The following is a 24,739-nucleotide window of genomic DNA, read 5'->3' on the forward strand; positions in this document are numbered from 1 at the left end:
ATATCTGGAGTGTTGGAAGAAGTACACATATCCTTTATTTAAGTAAAGGTACAAATACTATGGTCTTAAAATACTCTATTACAAGTACAAGGCTTATTACTGAAGTCAAAGCACATAGTATTGGCATCAACATAAACTTCATCTAAAAGTACAACATGACTAAGTACTCGTTATGTAGAAAGGATCATTTCACAGTTCTCAAAATACTGTGTAATATGCAGTACAGTACTGCCCTGTACCATATCAGCATATCATTAGTTTTTGTACATACACATTAACTGTGAGTGTTCAAATAAATGTAGTGGAGTCAAACAAAGTATCATGTTTTCCCCTGACATGTAGCAGAGAAAAAGTAGAAAGTAGCATAAAGTAGAAATACTCAAGTAAAGTACTAGTACCTCAAAATAATATGTAATTACAGAACTTAAGTAAATGTACTCTATTACAATACACCACTGGATGTCTGAGATCTAAACTCAAATAATAGTGTATGAATATTTTGGTTTTCTTTGGGAAACTTGTCAAAAAAATAATTTATCTGTACATTTCAAACATTCGGCTCTCAACCTGAACCAGGTAAATGTTTTTTATGGTTATTGTCCCAAGTTATGTTCAGAATCAGAATACTTTTTGTCCCACAGAAGGGAAATGTTCATTGTTGCAGCAAAAGTGAAGATACATTTAAAAAAAGAAGTAAAATACAACACTGTTAGATAAAAAGTCATGCACAAAAAATCTAAAATAGTAAAATAAGAAATAGTACATTTATTCAATTCTACAAGTTGCATTCAAAGTAGATTCTACTAAACTACAAATTGCACATAAGTGTAACAGTAGTGTCATAGTCTAAAGTTGTGTGAGTGCAAGTGTGGGGGTACACCAGGGGCCATGCTGGTTGTAAAGTCTGACCGCTGCAAGAAGGATGGACCTCAAGTAACATTCTGTACATGATCACATGTATAACAGTGAATCAGGGCTACTGTAATGTTATAGTGTAAGGTACAGTTATATTAAACTGTATTAACGCCCTTTAATTTGGACACAGCTATGAAATATAAATATAAACCCTTGAGGCTATTTCTATGTTGATTACATCAATATAATTTCCCTTTAAACTACATATCTTCTTTGCTATAACATAGAATTACATATGATAAAGATTATATTTTCTTAAAATGTACTATCCTGTGGTTCTGTCTTTGTTGAGACTGCGTCCTGTCCCCTGGTGGAGGGTCTGTACCTGCAGGAAGCAGACAGCATGCTGCAGCTGCTCTGCACCCCCTCCCAGCACCGCACAGACATCCTGGCGTGGATCTGCAGCAGGTACAGTAAGACACATAACACCTGTTGTCTTATATCAAAAATGATTTGCTAATCAGCTATTCCTTTTCCCTATCTTGACATGTGTCTTTACAGTATTAACCCAAACTTCGCCTATTCCGAGGCTATATCTATGAGATCCAAAGACCCAGATGTTCAGATTAAAGGTAACATTGATGTCTCCAATGGTACATAATTAACTGTCTCGCATGTATTTTCATAAACACCTATAGTTATTCTGCTTTGGTCTGATGTACTACTCACAGAAATGGCTATGCTGGGGCAGGAGCTGATGCTGTGCAGGGCAGCGGACCTGGACCTGATCAGGGTGAGAGGCTGCATAAAACAAGTGTAAATGTAGTCAATTAATATTAGGGGTGGCACGGATCACAAAACTCACGGTTCACGGTGTATCACGGTGTATCACGGTTTGAGGTCCACGGTTTACGGTTTTGTACGGTTCTTGGTGTTTTTTTTACTTTTTTATCGTAGCCCCATAATACACACCGTTACACCAGTGGAACACTGTAATAGTCACTGAAAAGATTTTACTACCACAGCACAACACTTCTATGACATTACACAGTGCCTTTAGCAATGCATTACAACTTGGTCCTTGCCATTCTGGTAACAGCCAGTTTATAACAGGAGCCCTGTCTCTGAGAATATTCTTAGGCAGATGCTATTACTAACCATAGTTTAGGATACAGCATTTAAAAGGGTATAAAATTATAGTTATAATGTAATAATAATGCACAAACTTGAATTTCAATTGACTCTAAGCACACTGTTTTAACAATCTCAGAAAGGTAGTATTTTGATAGAGCAAGAGGGAAGACATGGATGATTTCAACATGTTTTACTTTATTACTCAAAATAAGTGTCAGGAATGTTTGCTGTCCTTTGAACAGGCGAACACAATTGCCTATGAGAACATGAGGCCGTAAACATAATATGAGCCCACCATCCAACCAGCCTAACAGAAAACAAAATCAACAACTCTTCTAATCCCTTAGAGTGAGGATGTATTTTTTTCACTTGAAATTAAAGTGCAGTGCTTTGAAACATATGGCTGGATTTGGTATCTAAACTTAAAGTGCCACTGTTATATTAACAAAATTTCGAACAAAATACACACAGACACAATCAGTATAAAATATTGCAATAGAACCAAACACTGCACTGTTTAAAACAGCCTTCCCCCTTTCACTTAATTCTCATATTCTTCTGCATGAAAATGAGTTTGTCAACATTTTCTGGCAAGAGACGAGACCTACTTGCAGTTACAATGTCCCCTGCTGTGGAAAAAACCCGCTCACTTGGCAAAGATGTACCTGGGACAGCCAGGTCACGTTGTGCCAACTTTGCTACATGGGGATACGTGCGTTGGTCTTCCACCATGTGAGGGGATTTTCATCCACAGAGATGCAGCCTGTTTCCTTGTATGAAGTGACCTCTTCACGAATTATATCTTGGAAAGGCTTTGTGCTTCTTGCCTGTGTTGTAAAAAAATCGTAGCTTTTTGGAAAGAAATTCGCTTGTGTGGCTGTCGTATATTGGGCGCGTTTGTAATACGCAGCTTCGTAACTCCCATTGGGGATTAATGTGGTGGGCAGTCACTGTCAGGTAACTTTCCGTGGACCTAGAAGTCCATCCATCCGTCGTCAGAGCTACGTGGCATGCCAAAGACAACTCCGTCACTATTTCCTCCCTTGTCTCGTCATATAACTTGGGTATCACATTGGTGCCAAAGTATCTGCGAGAGGGCATGACGTACCGCGGCTCCAGTACCTTCACCATATTCATAAAGCCTTCACCCTCCACCACGCTGTAGGGCTGCATGTCTTTTGCGATGAATATACCAATAGCTTTGGAAATTGATTTCACCTTGGCTGTGTCCCCAGCCATAGGCTGTTTAAATGCCGCACTGATTGTGAATGTTTTTTTGGCTGGCTCTCCTCTCCTCACCTCTACGGACACACTTGGGTGAAGTCTTCGTAAATGTCCGGACATATTGGAAGTGTTTCCACTAGCGTAGCCAATGCGAGTTTTGCAATGCTTGCATATTGTAATACTTCGATCGACGTTTTTATTGCCAGTATCATCGTATGTGATGGGGAATCCGAAATGATCCCACACACCTGATTTAAACAACCCCGGAGCATCCTCTATCTCCGGCCTGGGCGGCCCGCCTTCTCCACTCCCACTTGCCATGTTTGTACACGCTGACACACCTCGACCTCTTAGCTTTCGCTTCTTTCGCGCGAATGAAAACCACGTGGTAACATACGGGCATTAGGCTACAATGCAACGTCAAACGTCTGGAGAAAAAAAAAAAAAAAAAAAAACGTGGACTCCGTACGGTGCACAGACGCACCGCACCGTGGCAAGCAAACCGTACGGTTCGGTTTTTTCACCAAAACCGTGCCGTGCCTAATTAATATACATAGATATTCAAAATGTGTTCCAATCAAGCTTGTCACAATAACTTTGTTAAGCCCCAAATGCCATAAAAAAAATATAGCAGAGTAAGACAAATACGCCCTTTCAAAAGACAAAACACTTTTATTCGTCAGATATTCAGACGTTTGAATTGGAATGAAAAGAAATGATTAAAATATGTGTATTAAAAGGATAAAATAAACCATACGACTCTCAGGCTCTGTTGACAGAACAGCGCCCAAATCCTCCTATGGTACAAAAATCCTTGCTGTTTTGTCTATTATTTTGACATACTTATATTAACAGAGGGGGCAACAACTAGGTCCTTTATAGTGTAAGAGAAGTCCTTATCGTAAAGACCTAGTTATAATAAACTTCAAATGTCTTGTTTGGTCTGTATGATTTATCAAAGCATGTCTCCAGGGTGATGCGAGTCCTCACCGGCAGCTTCAGTTCCTGGAGCAGCTGCTGTCTTTAGTTCCTTCCTGCGAGAAGTCTGCTGGGCACAGAACGAATCAGGAGGCGCTGCTGAACGAGCTCTACGCTGCCGAGAATCTGCCTCACTTCACACAAATGCTCACACCCACCCTGGACCCCTGGCCTGCACACATCAAGTACGTATGCTGTCTTTGAGCAGCCTGCTGCACACACACCCTTCACGTTTTTATCTGCAGCATGTCGCCATTCTCAATTTCTTCCGAAAGATTGGTGCAGTGACAATGTATTTTTGTAGGCACACGTTTTTGAGAATTACATGTTAATCTCCACCACTTTCAGATTTTTTTGGGCCGTAAATGCAATCACCAGATGTCAAAAGCTAAAAACCATCAAAAATCACATTCCAATGACTGCACATCACCACCTCAAAGCTAAAGGATGCTAATGTTCGGGGGGATGATTTTTAGTCGCATTTAGTCACTTGTTAGCAACCGCCTTTTTCATGACACACAGAAGCGTTAGAAGAGTTAAAAAGCTAACTCATTTATGGATTTTAGGACTCGTTCCTGCATCACTCAATATGACTGATAGAAGTTTGGTGGCGCTTCATATGGTTCCCTGTCGTTGGCCTGCAGCATCAGTGTCTTTGCATGTCTCTGACTGCTGTTCTTTATTTCACAGGGCTTTACGCAATAGTACCAAATCATTGTCCCACAGATCAAGTCGAGAAGAGCCTGAGGATGTAGCCGCTCCTTTGCAGCACGCTCAGTCTACACTGGAGAAGCTGCAGTCAGAGGTACGTGTTCCAGTGGCTTTGTGTTTTGTCTTTATTAGGATCCACGTTAGCCGCGGCATGAGCATTGGCTATTCTTCAACAGACACAACAAGAATACATCTCAAGTTATTAACAATCAATAAACGAAGTAATTAAAATAAACTAAAATGATCTTCCTTTCCACCATGAGTAAGAAATCAATGAAATGTACACACACAGAGAAAATGTTCAATTATTATTTCAGGAGTGCACATATTATTCTCTTGAACAATGTGCCCCGGAGATCATTTCCAACAGACCATGTTTTGCTTTAGGTAAAATGAACCTTTTTTCTACGGCATATCGTGTTTGTTAAATGTGTGGAGCAGGGGTCTCCAAACTATGGTCCGGGGGTCCAACCGCGGCCCATTGTCATTATTATAAAAGTGTAATGAAATAATATGTACACATATATTACACAGTATTCATGTCTGTAGCTTTTCAAATAAATTCAGTCATTCTTAGTTGATAAAAAAACGTATAATTTATTTACATAGTAAGCTTGAAATATTCCTTTCCTATTTCCCCTCATTATAAGCAATCTGAGGCTGAAGCTGTGATGCAAGCTGGTTTTTTTTCACCGTAGTATCGAGCATAATTTACCTACATTTAGTGGATTTTGCTAACTTTTATCTTAACTTATGAGGCAATATACCTTTAGAGAGTGGCGCAGACCTTGGTATAGTTTTCTGGGGTTTTTTTTTGGACACCCCTGGTGTAGAGCATACTAGGAGAAAACTCTTCCCCGTTATATCTTTGGTGTTGTCTCCTTCACAGTTCTGAAAGAATTCTACAAAGCAAAGGCAGATCTCTGCCTGCCTGTTAGCATACTCAGTCTTGCAGGTCCATTACACTAGGTTTTAAGAACTCAATTGCTAATGTTGGAATTATAATATTTGTCTCTCTCTCAAATCTTTCCTCCTGTCCTCTTCAGTGTGAGTTCCTGAGCAGTGAGACTCAGAGTCCCGGTGTGTTCTCTCCGGGCTCTCTAAGGGTGGCAGCCTGTGACCTCCAGATGTTGATGGCTGCTTTCAGCCATGTTTTTGAAACAGACCTGAGAGCTTACTGCAGCAGAGACCCCCCCAGCTTCAGCACAGAGACCCACGTCTTCCAGAGGATACACGTGCTGCTGCTGGCCTTCATTATGGTACTCCTTCATCTGTTGAGCATCACTATTCAAAAATCTTTCCAACACAGGCCTGACCTGTAGGAAAAAGTCATACTGTAGAGTTCCAAGCTTTGCAGCTTTATCAGAACGTTGACATTTGATTTCAGCAGATCTCATGATTTTTATTGTTAAAACTCTGTGTTTGTGCACTGTTGCAGATTAAGATAAAGCTACACTAATGTTATTATAATTATAGTAGTAGAACAAATAGATTCAGTGGTGGCTGCGTAGGATTATAAAATGCTAACGTTTCTGATAGCACCAGAGTGTTGGGAAATCCAAAAAGGTAAATGTAATGAAAATCACAGATGTAATCGTACCCACTATTCAACTTGTTTTTATCAAACCAAAAGTTCTGCTTCATTCCTTATTTTTTGGTGTTTAGCGAAAACAAGTTATATACTATAATAAAAATCTGTCTGTATGCTGCACAAAAAGCAACCATTTATCTGTTAAAGAAGGGATTTAAATAAAATAGGACTCGCTTATCTGAACCGATGAATCACTTTATTCCAATTGAATATTATTAGGTCGTAGCAAACTCTGAGGAGATAATTCCCTGTTTCTGTTGTTCAACACTAGAAATCATCTCTGCCTTGACTGTGGTGTTTTACCTTCACAATAACACAGTAACAGTGAGACAGTATCACTGCGTCAAGATGAAGAATGAAAGAGTTACGTCCTCCCACGTTAGTTGAATGTTTGCTTTGCTTAAATTCACACGCACGTTTTGTTATCAGAGATAGAATCAGTTTGTCTCACAACTTCTACAACGTATGAAGCTTCATTCAAACACTTCTTATTAAAAAATTCTAATCAAATTTGGAAAGAAACTTGGTCCTGACACTTCCTGCTGTGTGCTTCTTCTTTCTCAGGAGTTGGAAATGCTAAAAGAAGTGTCAGAAGCTTCTGCATCCACTACTGAGGAGGTAAACCAGCTCAAAACACAGCCCAGCTACCGGAGCAGAGGAGAGAAGCACAGCTTATGTAAGAGAATGTCCTTGTTCACTTACACACTCACACATAGATCAATTCTCCGCTGATAAATACGTGTTCCTTTCTGTTGTGTTTTCTGCAGCTGATCGACTGGAGGAACTCACCAGGCGAATAAGAGACGTCTTCTCCCTGCTTCATTCCTGATCCCTGACATAATGCAATAGTAACTGTATATTCACAATTCAACAATCCTCCTTTTATATTTCCCCCTTTCTTTGTCCTTTGCCGTACTCTATTTTAATGTTTATATTGTATTGCTGAATAAATGTCAATGTTTTAAACTTCAATTGTTATCCAGACAGTTTTATGTTGTGATTCATCACTCAGTTTTAGTTTCTTACATTTTGTGATTGTCTTTTAGGGCTGCAGCAACAAGTTGATCAACAGAAATTCCTCAGAATTCACTTTCAGAACAACTTTAAAATAACATAAATTAAAGGTTCAAAATGACACTTATTACTTAAGATTTGGAATAGTTTTGCGCAGATCTTGTTAGGGTTAGGGTTAGATATTCTACTTCTCATATCACAGCATTTTAAAACCTATTGAAAATGTATTCCAGAAACTAATTGAGGCCTTGTTATTTTACAAGCTTTTACAATTTTAAATGAAATATGTGATGGATGAATGATATAAGATATAGTTAAATCACATTAGCCTTAACAGAAAAGCTAACCCATCTCATCTCAGATGAAGAATTCAAGAATGGTAACAGGCTGAGCAATGTTGGTGATTATGCTGAATTGTAAATAAATGGATCGAGAGACTCCTAGAGATATGCTGATTGGACATACAGACAGAAGTTCTCTTGTTCACATCCCTCAGTGCCTTAAAGCATAGATCATCAGGAGAGACCTCGGGGTCCACATCGCTGAGGACCTGACATGGACCATTCACACAAACACCATCATCAAAACAGCTCCACTGCAGCTCTTCTTCCTCCGCAGGCTGCCTAGGTTCAACTGGACTCCAGGATACTCTGCAACTTCTACAGGTGCACCATAGAGAGCATCCTGACCTTCTACAGATGCACCATAGAGAGCATCCTGACCCTCTACAGGTGCACCATAGAGAGCATCCTGACCTTCTACAGGTGCACCATAGAGAGCATCCTGACCCTCTGCAGGTGCACCATAGAGAGCATCCTGACCTTCTACAGATGCACCATAGAGAGCATCCTGACCTTCTACAGATGCACCATAGAGAGCATCCTGACCCTCTACAGATGCACCATAGAGAGCATCCTGATCTTCTACAGGTGCACCATAGAGAGCATCCTGACGCTCTACAGGTGCACCATAGAGAGCATCCTGACCTTCTACAGATGCACCATAGAGAGGATCCTGACCTTCTACAGATGCACCATAGAGAGCATCCTGATCTTCTACAGGTGCACCATAGAGAGCATCCTGATCTTCTACAGGTGCACCATAGAGAGCATCCTGACCCTCTGCAGGTGCACCATAGAGAGCATCCTGACCCTCTACAGGTGCACCATAGAGAGCATCCTGACCCTCTGCAGGTGCACCATAGAGAGCATCCTGACCGGCTGCATCACGGCCTTGTACGGCAGCTGCACCGCCCTCAGCTATAAGGCTCTACAGAGGGTGGTGAAAACTGCACAGCACATCACCAGGAGGTGGAGCTGCCATCCATGGAGGTCCCCTACTCCCAGCGGCTCTGGAAGAAAGCCCACAGGATTATCAAAGACCCCCATCATCCCAGCAACAAGCTGTTCTGTCTGCTGCCGTCTGGCAGGCAGTACGGTGGCATCAGGACCAAAACCACTAGACTCAGAGACAGTTTCATTACACAGTCAATAAGCCTGCTAACAACTGCTTGCACGAATTTAAGTTTTTATTGTTGTTTTTTATTTATTTTGTATGTCTTGTAATTGCAGTGTTGAGGAACCTGTGACCAAAGTTTGTCATTCATTACACAACTACACCATAGCTGTGTATATATTATGACAATACATTCTGAATCTTGTATGTGTATGTTAAATCCCATAGTCAAGTCTGTGGTGTCTTAAAGTCAAACTAGAAAATGCATTTCCTGCTGAAAATGCGTGTGAATGCTTTAAGCTGCTGAAAATGTGACGCTGAACTTTGTGGAAAAAGCTGAATGGTGACTGTAGCTGTATAAACAGCCAAATAGCTGAATAATTTAATAGTTGAATGGTTTCTGTAGCTGAAAGAAGCTGAAGGAGTTGGATATTAAATGTAAGTAGTAGTGAATGAATGTGTATTTAGATGAGAAAATAAAGTAAAAACACTCTGGAAAAGCAGCAGAATATTTGAACTGCATACTTTTGAATTAAAACCACATCACCAATAATTTGTACAATATGTGTAACATGTTAAACTCAGTATGAAGTCTCCATCAGACAGTAGAGAATAGGCTGAGACAGTCTGTTAAACTCTAGTCTGTGTGTTTGTGTTTGAGCAGCTTATCTAAACACCTGCGCGCGCGCACGTGTCCAGCGATCAGAGGTTTCCATGGAGATCTGCAGTGATCGGTGACAGGAGAGCCTTTCCATTGATCTGAATAAGAAATAAACCTCTTACATTTTTAACTAATGTTGGAAAACGGTAGCAGCTATCGGTAAAATGTCAACGCTCAGAGCATCTCAGATACCTGATGAGTGGATAGTGGCTCATTTGGCAGTTTATCTAAAGTTGTGCTGCTGGTGCTTTGATGAAAGATGAGGCAACATTTACAATGGGACTTAATGTAGACATGTGAAAAGTTTTTGTCACTTGGTACCCTCAAAAGACATTTCTTTACAAGTTTTTTGCTTGAATTGTTTTTATTTTTCAAACTAAAAGAGGTCTTCCTACAATTCATGCGTAAAATTGTGTCCCAGGAGTATAGGGTTTTGGAATTACGGCAGGTTTTTTAAAAAAAGGGCGAATTTCAAGCTCTCGTGACATCACGCACTCTAACCGTCAACGAGCTGCGCAATACACACTAATGTTAAAATCTGAAGAAGGCCTCTTTACCAAGCTCCAAACTAGGTTTTGTATCTCAAAAAATGTAAGAGATATCAAACACAGCTGAAAGAGATTAATAGCTGAAGGTCTTGTGACTGCTTTAAAGCTGGAATGAAGTCTCTAGCTGAAAGTGGAAGGAGTAGCATTTTGCGCAAGGTGTAGGTAAAAGAGGAGTTGAAGGTTCCTCCAATTGAGTTGAATGGGAAAAAAAAGAGTTACAAAAGTTGAATAGTTGAAAAAGTGTCACAAAGGGCAGCCAGAAAGCCAGTTTATGCATGTTTTATTTATAATATGAGTTATGGTGTTGTGTCTGAAATATTATTGGAGTGCAGTGCTTTTGTTTTGTGTTTGATTCACCTGGCAGGCTATTTGGGACACTGATGAGACACCTGAGGACGCACCTGAAGCACATCCCATAATTAAGACTGATTTAATAAATGACTCCGGGAGAAGGAGAGAGGGAGGACCGGACGCGTTGCGGGCGTGCAGGAAATTGGCTTTCAAGACGGTACGACGCTTGAATACGGAACGACGGGGGAGTAGCTATACGAGCAGTTAAATTTAATGCCGCAACGAAAAACGCGCACATCGTCACCCCAGCGCTGCCTTCTCGACCAGGAAGAGCGTGCTGGTAACTGGAGGCACGCACGGACCCCACCTCTCTCTCACCTCTCTCTCCCTCTCTCTCCTCGTCTATGGCCAGTAGCTGGGTAAAGCCCTGATCCCTTCGTTTTACCTATTTTAATCTTTGGACTATTTTATTGTGATCCTTTTTAATCTAGAAAAGGAAACAATTAAATGTATTTTGTTATTGCATGTTTTTAAAACTTTTATAAAATACATTTTATAAACCAAGAACTTGACTGTGTGTGATTACAAATTTGGCCTGTCAAGTGTCTACTTTGTGACAAAAGTTTTAAATATTTTGTAAAAGTTGAAAGTTTCCAATCGATTCCAGATTACGCTCAATATTTTGATATTTGAATGGTTTCTGTAGCTGAAAGTATGCTGACGTTAGAGAACCTACGTTTTCGATTGAAATAAGATGAAGATGAAGAATAAAGATAAGAAGAACAATAGTGTTGCACAGCATTCCACTAATAAAGGTGCAGTAGTCAAAGCTGTCCTTCCTCATGGATTGAAATAGGTGTTTAAAGTTCTATAGGACATGTCTCCAGGTGTTGACAAGCCAGTCCTTTCCATGTCCACAGGGCAGCTCTCTGATCATCATGATGGTACAGTCCTCCTCCCCCTCAGAAGCCTTTGTTGGCAATCCATTGTTTCAGCTCACTATCAAAGTGACCTTTGACCTTCAAGGTCATGGTGACCTCGTTGACCTGTGTGGGCAGCTCCTTCCCCACCACCTCCTTCAGATTCTGCTTCACATCCTTCTCCAGAGCCCAAATGTTCCCCTCCACTTTCCGTACGAGCGTTAAAAGTCATCCGGTACGGTGATGGTTATGTTAGGTCAGTGGAATGGTAATGTCAGCAGCTTAATGTAAACAAAGAAATCTGCTCAGATTAATGCATGTGACTTGGACGTGTGACTCAGACTCGAACACAGGCAATGATGATTTAACTCGGACTGTTCCTTGGGGGACTTGAACTTGGACTCGGACTTGATCACAGGTAATGATGCCTCGGACTCGACCGTGACTGTTCTTGGGGTGACTCAGACCCGGACTCAAGCACAGGTTATGATGAGTAGGACTCGATTCGGACTCTTGCTAGGTGACTCAGACTTGGAATTGGACTAGAAGAGTGGGGACTCGAATCCAACCCTGACATACAGTCAGTGACGTGCGGTGAAGTTCATGGCTGGTGAGGCACTGACGTCATCACAATCAGATTTTAACTGGACTCACTAGCACCCACTGCCATGAGGCAGGAGAACTGCGTGCCTCACCTAGTCTCTCTTCGCAGCGGTTTTGCTCAGCACAAGAGACACGTTACAGACATACAGTTGACAAAAAACACTGTATATTATATACACCAGCTAAAGTATGGAAATGAGTTAATATAGCCAGGGTGTTTGAACATTTTAATAGCGACATACAGACAGACAGCAGTTACAGTCTCACTGTATAGCATGTCAGCAGGTTGGTGCCTCACCGAGCAGCCGTTCTCAGTGTTTGAACGTGAATATGAAAATTCAGCGATTTTGGATCAAAATAATGTAAAACTGGTGAAATTAAAAGGAAAATAACTTTATAATACAAACAACTGGATAAATATGATCATTAAATGTATTTCTTCATTTTACTTTTCATGATGACAGGTGAGGCACGGCCTCACCTGCCTCCCCCTCACCGCACGTCACTGCATACAGTATATGCAAGTATGTAAAGGTTAAGCCCCACTTCACTGGATGAAAGAACAAACTACACATTTCTGCAGTCACTTCATTCCACAAACGGACCCTTTGCTCCTTATTTGATGAAAAAAAAGGTGTTACCAGCTTAAACGTGACTTGGGGGAGGGGGAATAAACAAGGTATAAATTCAACAAATAAAAAGGAATGCAAATGAATAATTCCTCTCAAATTCTGTTCATAAGTCTTGTTGATTCTAAAATAGCCCTATTTACAAAGTGTCCAACACTTGTCATCTGTGATCCATTTTGATGCATTCTTTAAAACAGCTGGCTCCCAATCATACTTGTTTGGCATATAAGAAAACATGCCACCTTTCCTGCTCTCCACAATTTCCACTCTTCCAATTGTAATGCTTCCCACGTAAAGAGAGCTGTTCTAAATTGCCTTGTTATCCTCTTTTCCTACCTCATCCTCCAGACCTTACAAACCACTGGAGGCTTATGTTTTAAAAATTCCTACACTCCCACATGGTTTTGATTTGTCACGACTTTAGCTTGTTACTTTGATGGGATGTCACTTTGGGATGTGAGGATGTGACCACACCCCCTCTTTAAATCCCATTTCACTGCTTTATCCGCCTTAACATTCCCATCAAAATTTGAGTGATTATGCTCATGTTGGATTTGATGATCGACTCCAACATGAGCAGCGCCCAAGAACATAAGCAGTGGTGGGAGAAGTTTTCAGAAGCTTTATTTGAGTGAAAGTACCAATACATTACTGTCCAAATACTTCATAACAAGTAAAAGTCCTTAAGTAAAAGTAGAAAAGTATTATCAGTCAAATGTACTTAAAGTATGAACATGTTAAGTAATCATTGTGCAGAACAATGATCTTGTGTGTTTATAATTATATTTACATATGTGACATTTCTAGATAACATTGTTGCATCAAGTAGAGTTTTACTGTTGTAGACAAACAAAAAAGACACATTTCGTGAATAATCCATCAGAGTCCTTAATGCTGGGAACATGCTGCATAGAACAAAAGCAAGAAGTGTCCCTGTTAAAAAAACACCTCTCTGGAAGAAGGTGACTCATGGTGGGAGGGTTCCTGTAAGTGGAGGACTTGCATGACTTGTTGAGCCTGTCTACTCCCTAAACTCTCTCTTTGAGTCTCCTACAGTGAGCTCTGAGCACATGCAGCAGGAAGAGCTTCTCCTGTAGACACCGACAGTCTGCATCATGGAGGCTGCGTTCAAACCGAACGGAGAGGACATAGCTCTGAATACACTGGGGGATATAGAGGTAAACAACACACACTGGCAACCCGTCTTCCATTACTGCTCTATCATGTTCTGCTCATTTCCATTATTTTTCATCTTACTGTTCTTCTCTGTGTCCTGTTATTATTTTTCTATTCTTATGGTTTGCTTTTTTCTGTGCTATGTGATGTCCGATTCAATTTTATAAATGTTGTCCTAATTTATGTTCTGTTCTTTTTCATGTTTCGTTTAATTCTATTCAATTCTATTATTTTCTATTGTATTTTCGGTTCTATTTATTTTCTATTAAAGGGTCCGTTCTATTCTATTTTAGATTCTGTTCTATTCTCATTTTTGTTATGTTCTATATTATCTATTTATCGTCTGCTTTATTTACATTTTTTTCAATTCTATTCTAATTTATGTTGTGTTCTATTATCTTTCTTTTTTTCTGTTTTAATTAGTTATATTTAATGACCTACTTCCTGTTATGTTTTATGTTCAGTCCTGCTCTATTCTGTTCTATGGTTTTTCGTTTTGTTGTGTTCTTGTCTTTTCAGGTTCTTTATTTTATGTTCTGCTTTATTCCTTTCTGTCTTTTACAACAGGCTTGTTCACTTACTTAAAAACTGACATTCATTATGTGCTGAGAATAGATAGTAATTCAATCAGATGGAAATGATAAGCAGCAGCCTTCATTTTTGATAAATCACTTAAGCTATGACCCTTAATATCAATGAATGGAACATCTAGTAAGGGTTTAATTGTATATTTTTTGCAGTTAGAGAATAGCAGAGGAATAACAATATTCTGAAAGTGCAGATGTACTGAAGATGATCATCGAACTTCAACAAGTAGTCATCATGTGTTCTCGCTACTCATCATAGCACTGAACGGACACATCCTGTAAACATGTGAATATACGCAACTCGAGCTGTTGGAGATCTTAGTGACAACACCTGGAAGTCGTTCCTCTTTTGCCTGCAGTCATCACTGTATTGGACTATATGATGACGTATGTGGAGAAACACCCAGAGAGGAGCCAACACACAGGTCAGCCTGGCCTGTGGCTCCCCGATTGCGTGTCACAATGGTTCCGAACTGTTTTTGTTTCCCAAAACCAAAATGGTGTCTTTTATTGAACCCCTCTTAGTGGCTGCTTTGTATATGGATGTTGATCAGTTTAACCGGAGACAGACATTTCATCTGAATAGTTGTAAAAGGCTGAAAATATCCAGAAAAAGTACAAGCTACAGAAGACGTGTGACCCCCAGGTTGGAAACCACTCTCTGTTCACAGGAATGTCAGCGGTGGCTTGTGAAATCAGTGTTTCTTTCCAAAGCTATCAGCTGTTTATCGAGATGAATGAAAGCTGTGACTCAGACAGAGTCTCACCCAGGTGGAACATCTCTCCTTGCTGTGTGAAAAACCCTTTACCACTGATGTGGTTTAACAAACAAAGCACACTTTCTCTCAGTGGTGCAGAGGGACATACACATTGACCTGTCCTCTGGTTTTACCGTCAAACAACAGATGCTCAGCTGATTTGTAACAGTTTGTGTAAGAAATTGCCAGGTTTTTTAAATAGATTTAGGAAGAGAATGTCCCACAGTGTGTGGCGTGTGTATATGTGTTTGACCCGCCAACAAGTTATTACCTGTCGCTCTGCCACTCCCATTCCCTCTGACAACCTGAGTACATAGAGAGCATGGTAACAAAATAAATAACACGTCTCTTTGTTTTCATTAAAGTTTCATGACGCATGAACACAGACAAATCTAATTTGTGAAAGAGAACAAAAAAACCAAACATTGTTAGTCATTTTATCCTTCACTGTCAGGTGTAATGTGTGCTTGCAAAGATTATGGCGGATAAAGAAACCCCTGTCCTACATACTGTAGGGCAAGGAATGGATGCTTTGTTTTTGTTCTTTTTGTGCCTTTTTGTAGTTGTGATGCATCTCTCATGTTTTTGGGTTTCTTTATTGACATATTCTGTCACTTTGTATTTGTTTGTTCTTATTGTGGTTGTTTTGGCCCTCTTTTTTAGTCATTTTAATTCTTTATGTACTTGTTTTGTGTCTCGTTGTAGTTGTTTTGTGTCTCTTTGTAGTTGTTTTGTGTGTCGTTGTAGTTGTTTTGTGTCTCTTAGTAGTTGTTTTGTGTGTCGTTGTAGTCTCATTGTGTCTCTTTGTTGTTGCTTTGTGTCTCTTTGTAGTCTCATTGTGTCTCTTTGTGTCTCTTTTTAGTTGTGTTTTGTGTCTCGTTGTAGTGTCATTGTGTCTCTTTGTTGTTGTTTTGTGTCTCTTTGTAGTCTCATTGTGTCTCTTTTTAGTTGTTTTGTGTCTCGTTGTAGTGTCATTGTGTCTCTTTGTTGTTGTTTTGTGTCTCTTTGTAGTCTCATTATGTCTCTTTTTTGTGGTTTTGTGTCTCTTATTATTTTGTGTCTCTTTATAGTTGCATTATGTCTTTTTGAAGTTGTGTATCTTTTTGTAGTTGTGTTGTGTCTCTTTGGAGTCCTTTTTTGTATCTTTATACTGAAGACCAGGGGCTCCACTGACACATTTGTCCCCTGTGCCTGTGTTCAATTATTAGATTTTTCTTTGGCCAGGTTCAGTAATTCATCCATGTGATTAAGCACCTGTGTGACCTGGAACATTCTCGCTGACCTCTCCTCTCCTCTCCTCTCCTGCAGGCGGGGACAGCCCGCTCTGGGAAAGCGTACCGGTCCATCAACTTGAATCACTATGCCACTAAGAAAACTGCGGCTCAGAGCATGCTGGACGTGGCCCTGCTGATGGCCAACTCGTCCCAGCTGAAGACCGTTCTCTACGTGGGGCCTCACTACCGGTTCTACCTGCCCCTTCTTGTGCTGCTGTCTCTGTCCATCATCTTACAAGTGACCGTGGGGCTGCTCCTCGTCTTTATCGGCAAGTCATTCAGACTCTTTGTCTCCATTGTTATTATTCCCTCTGTTCCATCTTTCTTTAACTTCAAATGCTTAACTCTGATCTATGAATCTTAAAGTGTAAAGAATCAAAAGCATGTGTTTTAACATGCTTACTGACAGGGTTAAGAGAATTCATTTAAAATGTAACTTGTCACAACTACTAGTTACATTTTAAACAATGTAATCAGTAACTTAATCACAATATAAAAGTAATGTAACCAGACTACTTTCTTTTACTTTTGGTTTACCTCAATATTAAATGCAATGCAAATATATAGGAGAGAAAATATATTGTATTAAGATGTTTAATAATACTTTAGGTTATTATGTAAAGCAACAAAACAATACGATCAAAGAAGAAAACAGGATATTTTGTATCAGATGTGTCCTCTTATATTTTAGGCCCACAGATTAGTATAGTCTACAAATGCTGTATTAGTTTAAAACATTTATTAAAAGCATTTTTGTTTAATACATCAAATGTCCACCTACATATATATAAATATTAAATGAAGAATAAAAAGTAGCCTGAATGAAAACCAACATTTTGTGCAGTACGGCTACCTATAATACATTTATATTTATTTTAAAATGTATTTGAATGTTGTAATCCTCCTAATAACCCCATTTCTGAAAAATGTAACGTCTGATAAAACATTTTCTTAATTTAACTGTAAGAGAATACAGTTACTTTTTGTTTGTATCCTGATCACTTAATCTCGTTACATGTAATCTGTTACTTTCCAAGCATGCCGACTGATTATGATCTATCAAGAGAGGGCAATCCATCCTCGTCTAATCTTGAAAAATCTTAAATAAAAAGGTCACAAGGTCTTCTCTCTGCTCCTCTTGCTCGTCAGCTTCATGCAGCTCATTTAGTTTTTGCACTTCATGTGATTCTGTGACAGCAGTGAAGTACGATCTGAACGATGTGAGGAAACATGCCAAGTTAAATAGGATGAACAACGCAGCCACAGTGTTCGTCTTCTTCACCGTCCTCATCAATATCTTCATCACAGCGCTGGGATTCGAGGGGTATACTGCCAGGTAGGCCATTACTACGGAAGAGTATAAAGGGATGAAGAGGAACAATGACAGGAGGAAGTGCTGAGAACAAATCCGACGAGGCCAAAAATACAGTCGAAAGTGGATCAAAATGTCCAGGATCAAATCTTAATGTCAAGAATGAATTGAAAACACATTTAGGATGTTTAGCATAAAGAGGAAGTATGTTTTATCTTGGTATCAGGGCCAGTAAATGCCAAAAAAAACCATTTGTCTTGACATTTTGACTCTATTCCAGTTTTGTTCGTTGGTTTATTTATGCAGAACAGAAATAACTGTAGTTCTAATGCTTTTCTGTACATGGTAATACACAAATCCCATCCAGAAACCTTTCTTAAGTCGTAAAACTTGTTCCTGTTTTTTCTCCCAGGTCACCAATGACACCTGTGATTTTGCCAGAGCATCATCTCTCCCTCCTGCCCAACGACCTCAACATGACTTCGGGCTTTTAGTCGTCAGTCTCCGGAGCAGCCCTTATCTGATATATCAAAGCCTTCAAATCTAAGACTATGGTACCAGCAGCCGTTTGTAACTTCTGATCAGCTCCCTGCTCCTGAATCACCTTTCACCCGATCTTAGTGGATCTACCATCACATCAGTGGTGAGAGGCTTTTGTGGATTCATGCGGAGATCCAGATTACCTCAGTGACCGTGGACTATCCTTGACTAACCCTAACCACCAATTAAGTACCAAAAACTTAAACTGATGACCACTGCCTGACCTCATAAGATTCCAACAGACTAACGCACAACACATTTTATTACCCTGTAAATATAACGTATTTCTGTTCACATGTGGGATTGTTTGAATAAATCTTACTTTTTTTTAAACAAAAATAACTGTGTTCTTACTACTTGACAGTATGCATGGACATAGGTTTATTCTGCAAATATTTAGCTCATTGCATATTTGCATCCTTTAGGAATTATTCTCCATTGATTTTATTACAGAAAGCTCAAAAACTCTCTCAGACCAGGAGACTTTATGGAATAATTCTATGTATTAACCGACTCAGACAACAGCTTTTGATTTTTGATTGGACTTGGTGTTAAGACGGCCTGTTGCCTGCTGTGCAGCATGACATCATCACATACTGTATATCTCACAGTAAATAAAAAATCATAGAGCATCTGCAAAATAAAAATGTATGCATTGAGGGAAGACAAAAAAAGAAAAGGAGAGTACATTATTCTTTATTTTTCCTATTATCGACAAAATATTCCCTAAAGGTGCCGTAACCTGTCTGTCACTCTCAGCCATAAGCCCACTGGTTCTATTGAAGGTGGAAGAATGTATTTGTTTGGGACTATTTTCAGTGGAGGATTAATCCACATTGTTGCTGCAGTGAGTATTTGGGCCAGAGGATGGTGTATGAGGGATTGTGTCAATATAAACTAGTGTGTGTGTGTGTGTTCTTGGGGAAAAATCACATTTATTAAAAATAGCAACATTTTGAGCAGGAACAGGATGTTTTTGGGTCACCTTGACCAACAGTGAGCAACATATTGTTGTATGTTTTGGTTTTCAGACGTGGTATGGTTTTTGGAAGTGCGTCTTGCTACACTGAAGAAAAAAAAAGTGCACTTCCCTTGTAAGATCTACAGGTGCTGGGTGAAAAAAAACTAACTTAAGCAAAGAAAAGACAAAACATCCACAAAGTGTATTAAAAGCTATTCAAAGATTTTAATTGTGCAATATTTGGATCTATTTCAAGCATTGTCAAATACCTAACAAAGCACACACAATATATATAGACACAGACAGGCAATCTGCTCTCAAGTTGGACCAATCAGAGTAAAAAAATAAAACCTTCACCGCCAAAATAACAGTTCTACATTCAGGAATGCAGTTATTGAACTAAACATGATTGAGGGACAACATTTCTATATTATATCTGTTTATTATAAAAGCCGAATGATTGAAATCAATCATTTCTTGGTGGTCAGGGGGAGGGGATTCTAATAGCCCCCACTCCCAATACAATGGTCAGGGAAACACTGACACATGAATAACATATCAGGCTATTCCTAACAAGATCATACTTTGTCTGGTTTTGTTTATTTCACTGACTTAGTGACACTAAGCAAACTAGAATGTTGTAGCCTTTATGGCATGTGGTCACTCTCTCTACTGTTGACACTATCTGAGAAGAATTGGAATGATCATCATTACAACATATATCCGGTCATTGAATCCCAGAAGGAGCCTCTTCATTGTTGACCACCCGGCAGTATGCGTAGTAGACGGCAGCTGCTAACACAGCTAACAGCAGCAGCAGCCGAATCACCTTCCACACGCTGCAGCCTGACTCCCTCGCAGGCTCCTTGAATCGTGGTGCTGCGCTGTGATTGGCTGTTCTTTTAGTGATCTGGACAGGGGGCCTGACGCACAGAGGGAAGAAGACATTGAGAGCGGGTGATATTCCTGTTTGCCCAAATACAACACTAATTTTTGGACTTTAGTTTTTAGTTTTTAAACTTACTCTGTGTATTGGACCGGTTCCTCCTCTTGATCTGGCTCAGCGTTGCCTCTTCGTTTCACACTGAATGGAGAAAAGTTCAACAATTGCATTTCAATTAGGCAATAGAGTGGAACAGGAATGGGTCCTTTAACACAGAAACTACTTTTTCTTGAAGTCAACAGTTTTTTTTATGTGTTTTGGTAAGATGCCTGAAATAAGGTCTGTCGTTAACTCATGCTAAAAGTAAAAATCATGTTTTGTTCTACATTAAATACCCCACTGGTGAATGTCCGAAGCTCTTAAAGCGGTCCTGTTATACGAATTTGGCTAGCGCTCTTACACATTCTACATGATATTCTAAGGGGCGGGAAGTAGAGACTCTACATACTGATATACACCTGAACATCAGCAGGAGAGGACTCTTTAAAGTAGAGACACAACATACTGATATACACCTGAACATCAGCAGGAGAGGACTCTTTAAAGTAGAGACACAACATACTGATATACACCTGAACATCAGCAGGAGAGGACTCTTTAAAGTAGAGACACTACATACTGATATACACCTGAACATCAGCAGGAGAGGACTCTTTAAAGTAGAGACACTACATACTGATATACACCTGAACATCAGCAGGAGAGGACTCTTTAAAGTAGAGACACTACATACTGATATACACCTGAACATCAGCAGGAGAGGACTCTTTAAAGTAGAGACACTACATACTGATATACACCTGAACATCAGCAGGAGAGGACTCTTTAAAGTAGAGACTCTTCATACTGATATACACCTGAACATCAGCAGGAGAGGACTCTTTAAAGTAGAGACACTACATACTGATATACACCTGAACATCAGCAGGAGAGGACTCTTTAAAGTAGAGACACTACATACTGATATACACCTGAACATCAGCAGGAGAGGACTCTTTAAAGTAGAGACTCTACATACTGATATACACCTGAACATCAGCAGGAGAGGACTCTTTAAGGTAGAGACACAACATACTGATATACACCTGAACATCAGCAGGAGAGGACTCTTCAAAGTAGAGACACAACATACTGATATACACCTGAACATCAGCAGGAGAGGACTCTTTAAAGTAGAAACACTACATACTGATATACACCTGAACATCAGCAGGAGAGGACTCTTTAAAGTAGAGATGCTACATACTGATATACACCTGAACATCAGCAGGAGAGGACTCTTTAAAGTAGAGATGCTACATACTGATATACACCTGAACATCAGCAGGAGAGGACTCTTTAAAAACAGCAGTTGCTAACAAGTGACTATCTGAGACATTTAAACTTCATCAGATCTAACTTTGCCTTTAGCTTAGCGGTGGCTATGTGCAGCCATGCGACTATAATGTAGATTTTTTTTAGCATTATATTTGCTTTTAACTTCTGGATATTACAAACACGCTTCCCAAATCCTAAAACTGATGTTGGTATGTGGATATCATCCTTCACTTGTTATCATTAAAATGTAATATTGCATGTTAAACACATTGCACAAATATACTTTTGTTAAATTAGGTCTCATTATTCCACAAATGCATTATGTGTGTGTATATGTGTGTGTGTTAAGACTGTACTCACACATCAGAATGCACCTCTTGTCTGACCTGGGAAATGAAAACAGAGGTTTGTGAGATTGTTTACAGTGACAGAGGGACCTGAAACAGGCACAGAGGGATGATGGGACATGAGGACTCACCGGGCTGTGGTGGTATGTGATGTAGGTTACTTCCTCCGCTATAGAGAAAAAAAAGACACATAATTACAATTTGGCACAGATTTATCAACTCCACTGTCTTTTTGTCATGGTGATAGGGTTTTTGTTAGTTTATTTGAGATGTATCTTCCTTCTTGTCTCTTGTCTGGTGTTACTTCCTGTGTTTGCCCTCCTGTGTCTGATTGTGTTATTGCTTTCACCTGTTGCCCCTGTGTTTCTCCTCCCCTCTCCAGCTGTGTCTTGTCTTGTGATTACCCTTGTGTATTTAGTCCCTGTTCCCCTCTTGTTCCTTGTCCGGTTGTCGTCAATGTCTCCTGCTGTTTCTGTGGATGTCTTGCCCGATGTGTCGTGTCCCTGGTTGGTAGTTTTTCCTTTTTGCTCTTTTGTGTATTTACGTGACCCGGCCTTTTTGTTACCAGCTTTGCTTTTAATAAAGCTCGCTTTTTGTTTCACCCCCATACCTGCCTCCTTTATTCACTCTGCCTCCGATACATTTACATGATAATAGCTGACCCTTTCATCCAAACCCACCCACCACTATCCACCCGCTTCTTTAAAATCCCTAAAATGTTCTGGTGCCAAGCAACATCATCGACTACTGCTGTAGACCCACAAATAAATATGAATCCAGTGAGAGGTAGCATACCTTCCTCTCTGTAGTACGTTTTATCAGGCGAGGGTACTTCCGCCGGAGCGTCCTCCATGGCCTTCTCAAGCTTCTTTTCATACAGCTTCCGTGTAGAGTCTGTACACACACACACACACACACACACACACACACACACACACACACACACACACACACACACACACACACACACACACACACACACACACACACACACACACAGAGAAAAGTACAAAATCGATCATGTGAAAAGTCAAATGAATCTGTATATTATGAATATGGATTAGGAGTTTGATTCTATTTAATTTTTAAATACATTTAAAAAACTGGATTATTACTCTACCGGTAAGAAAAACAAGACATTGGACAAAAACAGAATGTAAAGAACTAGAGCAAATTAAAATATGGTAAATATTACTGTGAAAAAATACAGTAATACTATTTTGGTCTGTGCAATGAACAGTGAACACATGGAGGCTCTCATTGTTTCTTTATGCCATCATCTTCCTCCTCTCTATTACAATAATCATAATAGCATAATTACAGTTCTCCCTCCAACACTTACCACTGGTTAAACATCATTAGTATTGTGGGAACTTGCTTACCGACTATGGGTCCATGTTTGATGCCATACTCAGAGAGCAGCTTGCTGAGCTCCTCGTCACTTTTCTCTTTCAAAGACATCTGCAGACAGACAAAGGGACAGATATGTCAACATATAGATATGAAGAAACAGGTATGTATGAACCAGAGGTGGGAGAATGATTTACTAAAGTTAAAGTAGAAATACTACAGTGTAAAAACACTCAGTTCCAAGTAAAAATGCTGCATTCAAAATTGTTCTTAACTACAATTTTTATAAGCATAAAGAATACTTTAATTACCAAAAGTAAATGTATGCGAAATGAAAAAATGGCCATTTTAAGCTATTGTTGTATTATTTAAAAAATATTATTGGTGCATTAACATGTTCACCTCTGCTAATAAAGGTGGGGTTTATTTGAATAACTTCATACACTACTGGGTAGCAGCAGTATAAAGTACTTAATTAGCTCCACCTTTACCAGCAGAGATCAACACATTAATGCATGGATAATAACTCTTACAATTAATATATGTATATATATTATTATAAAATGGGATATTAAGCACAACAATTACTTTAATTTTTTAATACTTGCATACTTTTAGTAGTAACAGAGTATCTTTCCACTGTAGTATTTCCACTTTTACTTGAGTAAACGATCTGAATACTTCTTCCACCACTGCTATGTAAAATACATTTTGTGGATTAAAACGTACAACCTTTGCCTACAAAATGTAGTGAATTAAAAGTATAAAGGGGCAACATGTAAAAATACAATACAATGTCTTAGTACAGTACTTGAATGTACTTGGTTACATTACAGCACTGTTAAACAGAAACAGAGACTCGTAGCCAGTGGACAGACAATGGTGGCGCAATCTGCACCCGCAGTAAATAATAATGATACGTTTGTTTAGTATAGCACCTTTCACAGAAATACAATTCACAAAGTGCTTCACAAGAAAAAAGAAAAGTTAAAAATAAAAACACAGAAACATGAATACAATTAAAACGTGTGACAGAGTTTAAGATTAACATAAAAACAAAACACAAAGAGTCCCAAAAGGAACAAACATAACATACCACATCACACATATCTCAAGGAGACACAAGGCCAATTTAAAAAGATGGGTCTTGGTTGGTCATTAAAAACTTCTACAGAGACTTCAGACCCAATGTCTGTAGGGAGAGAGTTCCATAGCGTTGCACCTTTTAGTTTTTAAACGAAAAGCAACATTTGAAGTAAAGCAAATTTGTCCCAGTTCCACTCTCTTTGTTATTCACTGTTACACTTCTCCTGCCACACTGTGTGTCCATAACCGCTTTTTAAAAATGTTATTTTTTAAATCTTGCACGAGTCTAAAACGCACGCGATTAAAAGGGGGGAACAATTGTTTTGCTAGCTTAACGTTGACGTTAGTGTATCAGACTTACCTTTGGAAAGACAAACGAGGGAAATTGTAGCTAAAAGGAGCTGCTGTGGAGCAGGGAGCAGTAAGTGGGTGTAGCTGCTGGCATATCCGGACGACGTATCTTGGCACGACTTC

At 39.5% G+C, this 24,739-nt stretch overlaps 3 protein-coding genes across 4 annotated transcripts in view; 2 read left to right on the forward strand and 1 right to left on the reverse strand.

The window, feature by feature from the left end:
* Positions 1 to 7,465, forward strand: part of LOC134871481 (HAUS augmin-like complex subunit 7) — an 85,319-nt gene extending 77,854 nt beyond the window's left edge. The window contains exons 2-9 of the mRNA XM_063894213.1: positions 1,208 to 1,323; positions 1,417 to 1,487; positions 1,587 to 1,648; positions 4,186 to 4,376; positions 4,882 to 4,996; positions 5,949 to 6,161; positions 7,058 to 7,169; positions 7,261 to 7,465. Coding sequence (XP_063750283.1) covers positions 1,259 to 1,323; positions 1,417 to 1,487; positions 1,587 to 1,648; positions 4,186 to 4,376; positions 4,882 to 4,996; positions 5,949 to 6,161; positions 7,058 to 7,169; positions 7,261 to 7,322 — 891 coding nt within the window. The 5' untranslated portion in view covers positions 1,208 to 1,258 and the 3' untranslated portion in view covers positions 7,323 to 7,465. The remainder of the gene's footprint in view (positions 1 to 1,207; positions 1,324 to 1,416; positions 1,488 to 1,586; positions 1,649 to 4,185; positions 4,377 to 4,881; positions 4,997 to 5,948; positions 6,162 to 7,057; positions 7,170 to 7,260) is intronic.
* Positions 7,466 to 13,080: 5,615 nt separating this feature from the next.
* si:dkey-93l1.9 (uncharacterized protein LOC562339 homolog) lies at positions 13,081 to 18,330 on the forward strand. Of its 2 annotated transcripts, none has more exons than XM_063886359.1 (4): positions 13,081 to 13,792; positions 16,444 to 16,678; positions 17,607 to 17,745; positions 18,134 to 18,330. In XM_063886359.1, the coding sequence occupies exons 1-4, from the start codon at positions 13,730 to 13,732 to the stop codon at positions 18,213 to 18,215; spliced, it is 519 nt and encodes a 172-aa protein (XP_063742429.1). In that variant the 5' UTR covers positions 13,081 to 13,729; the 3' UTR covers positions 18,216 to 18,330. The 2 variants fall into 2 exon arrangements, with proteins under 2 accessions (XP_063742429.1, XP_063742436.1); XM_063886366.1 differs by having other exon boundaries at positions 13,092 to 13,792; positions 17,610 to 17,745.
* Positions 18,331 to 19,423: 1,093 nt separating this feature from the next.
* Positions 19,424 to 24,739, reverse strand: emd (emerin). The gene is made up of 7 exons (XM_063886378.1): positions 24,627 to 24,739; positions 23,212 to 23,290; positions 22,625 to 22,723; positions 21,961 to 21,998; positions 21,843 to 21,868; positions 20,247 to 20,306; positions 19,424 to 20,145 (listed from the first exon to the last, which is right to left on the reverse strand). The coding sequence occupies exons 2-7, from the start codon at positions 23,288 to 23,290 to the stop codon at positions 19,950 to 19,952; spliced, it is 498 nt and encodes a 165-aa protein (XP_063742448.1). The 5' UTR covers positions 24,627 to 24,739; the 3' UTR covers positions 19,424 to 19,949.

Source organism: Eleginops maclovinus, chromosome 1, assembly GCF_036324505.1.
Source record: "Eleginops maclovinus isolate JMC-PN-2008 ecotype Puerto Natales chromosome 1, JC_Emac_rtc_rv5, whole genome shotgun sequence".
Taxonomy (NCBI): domain Eukaryota; kingdom Metazoa; phylum Chordata; class Actinopteri; order Perciformes; family Eleginopidae; genus Eleginops; species Eleginops maclovinus.

Coding starts and splice junctions, on each gene's coding strand:
- si:dkey-93l1.9 (XM_063886359.1), top strand. CDS start 13,730: ATGGAGGCTGCGTTCAAACCGAACGGAGAGGACATAGCTCTGAATACA. Junction 16,679..17,606: donor GCTGCTCCTCGTCTTTATCG/GCAAGTCATTCA, acceptor ATTCTGTGACAG/CAGTGAAGTACGATCTGAAC. Junction 17,746..18,133: donor TTCGAGGGGTATACTGCCAG/GTAGGCCATTAC, acceptor TTTTTCTCCCAG/GTCACCAATGACACCTGTGA.
- emd (XM_063886378.1), bottom strand. CDS start 23,290: ATGTCTTTGAAAGAGAAAAGTGACGAGGAGCTCAGCAAGCTGCTCTCT. Junction 21,999..22,624: donor AACGTACTACAGAGAGGAAG/GTATGCTACCTC, acceptor TTTTCTCTATAG/CGGAGGAAGTAACCTACATC. Junction 20,307..21,842: donor CAAGAGGTGCATTCTGATGT/GTGAGTACAGTC, acceptor TTCTCCATTCAG/TGTGAAACGAAGAGGCAACG.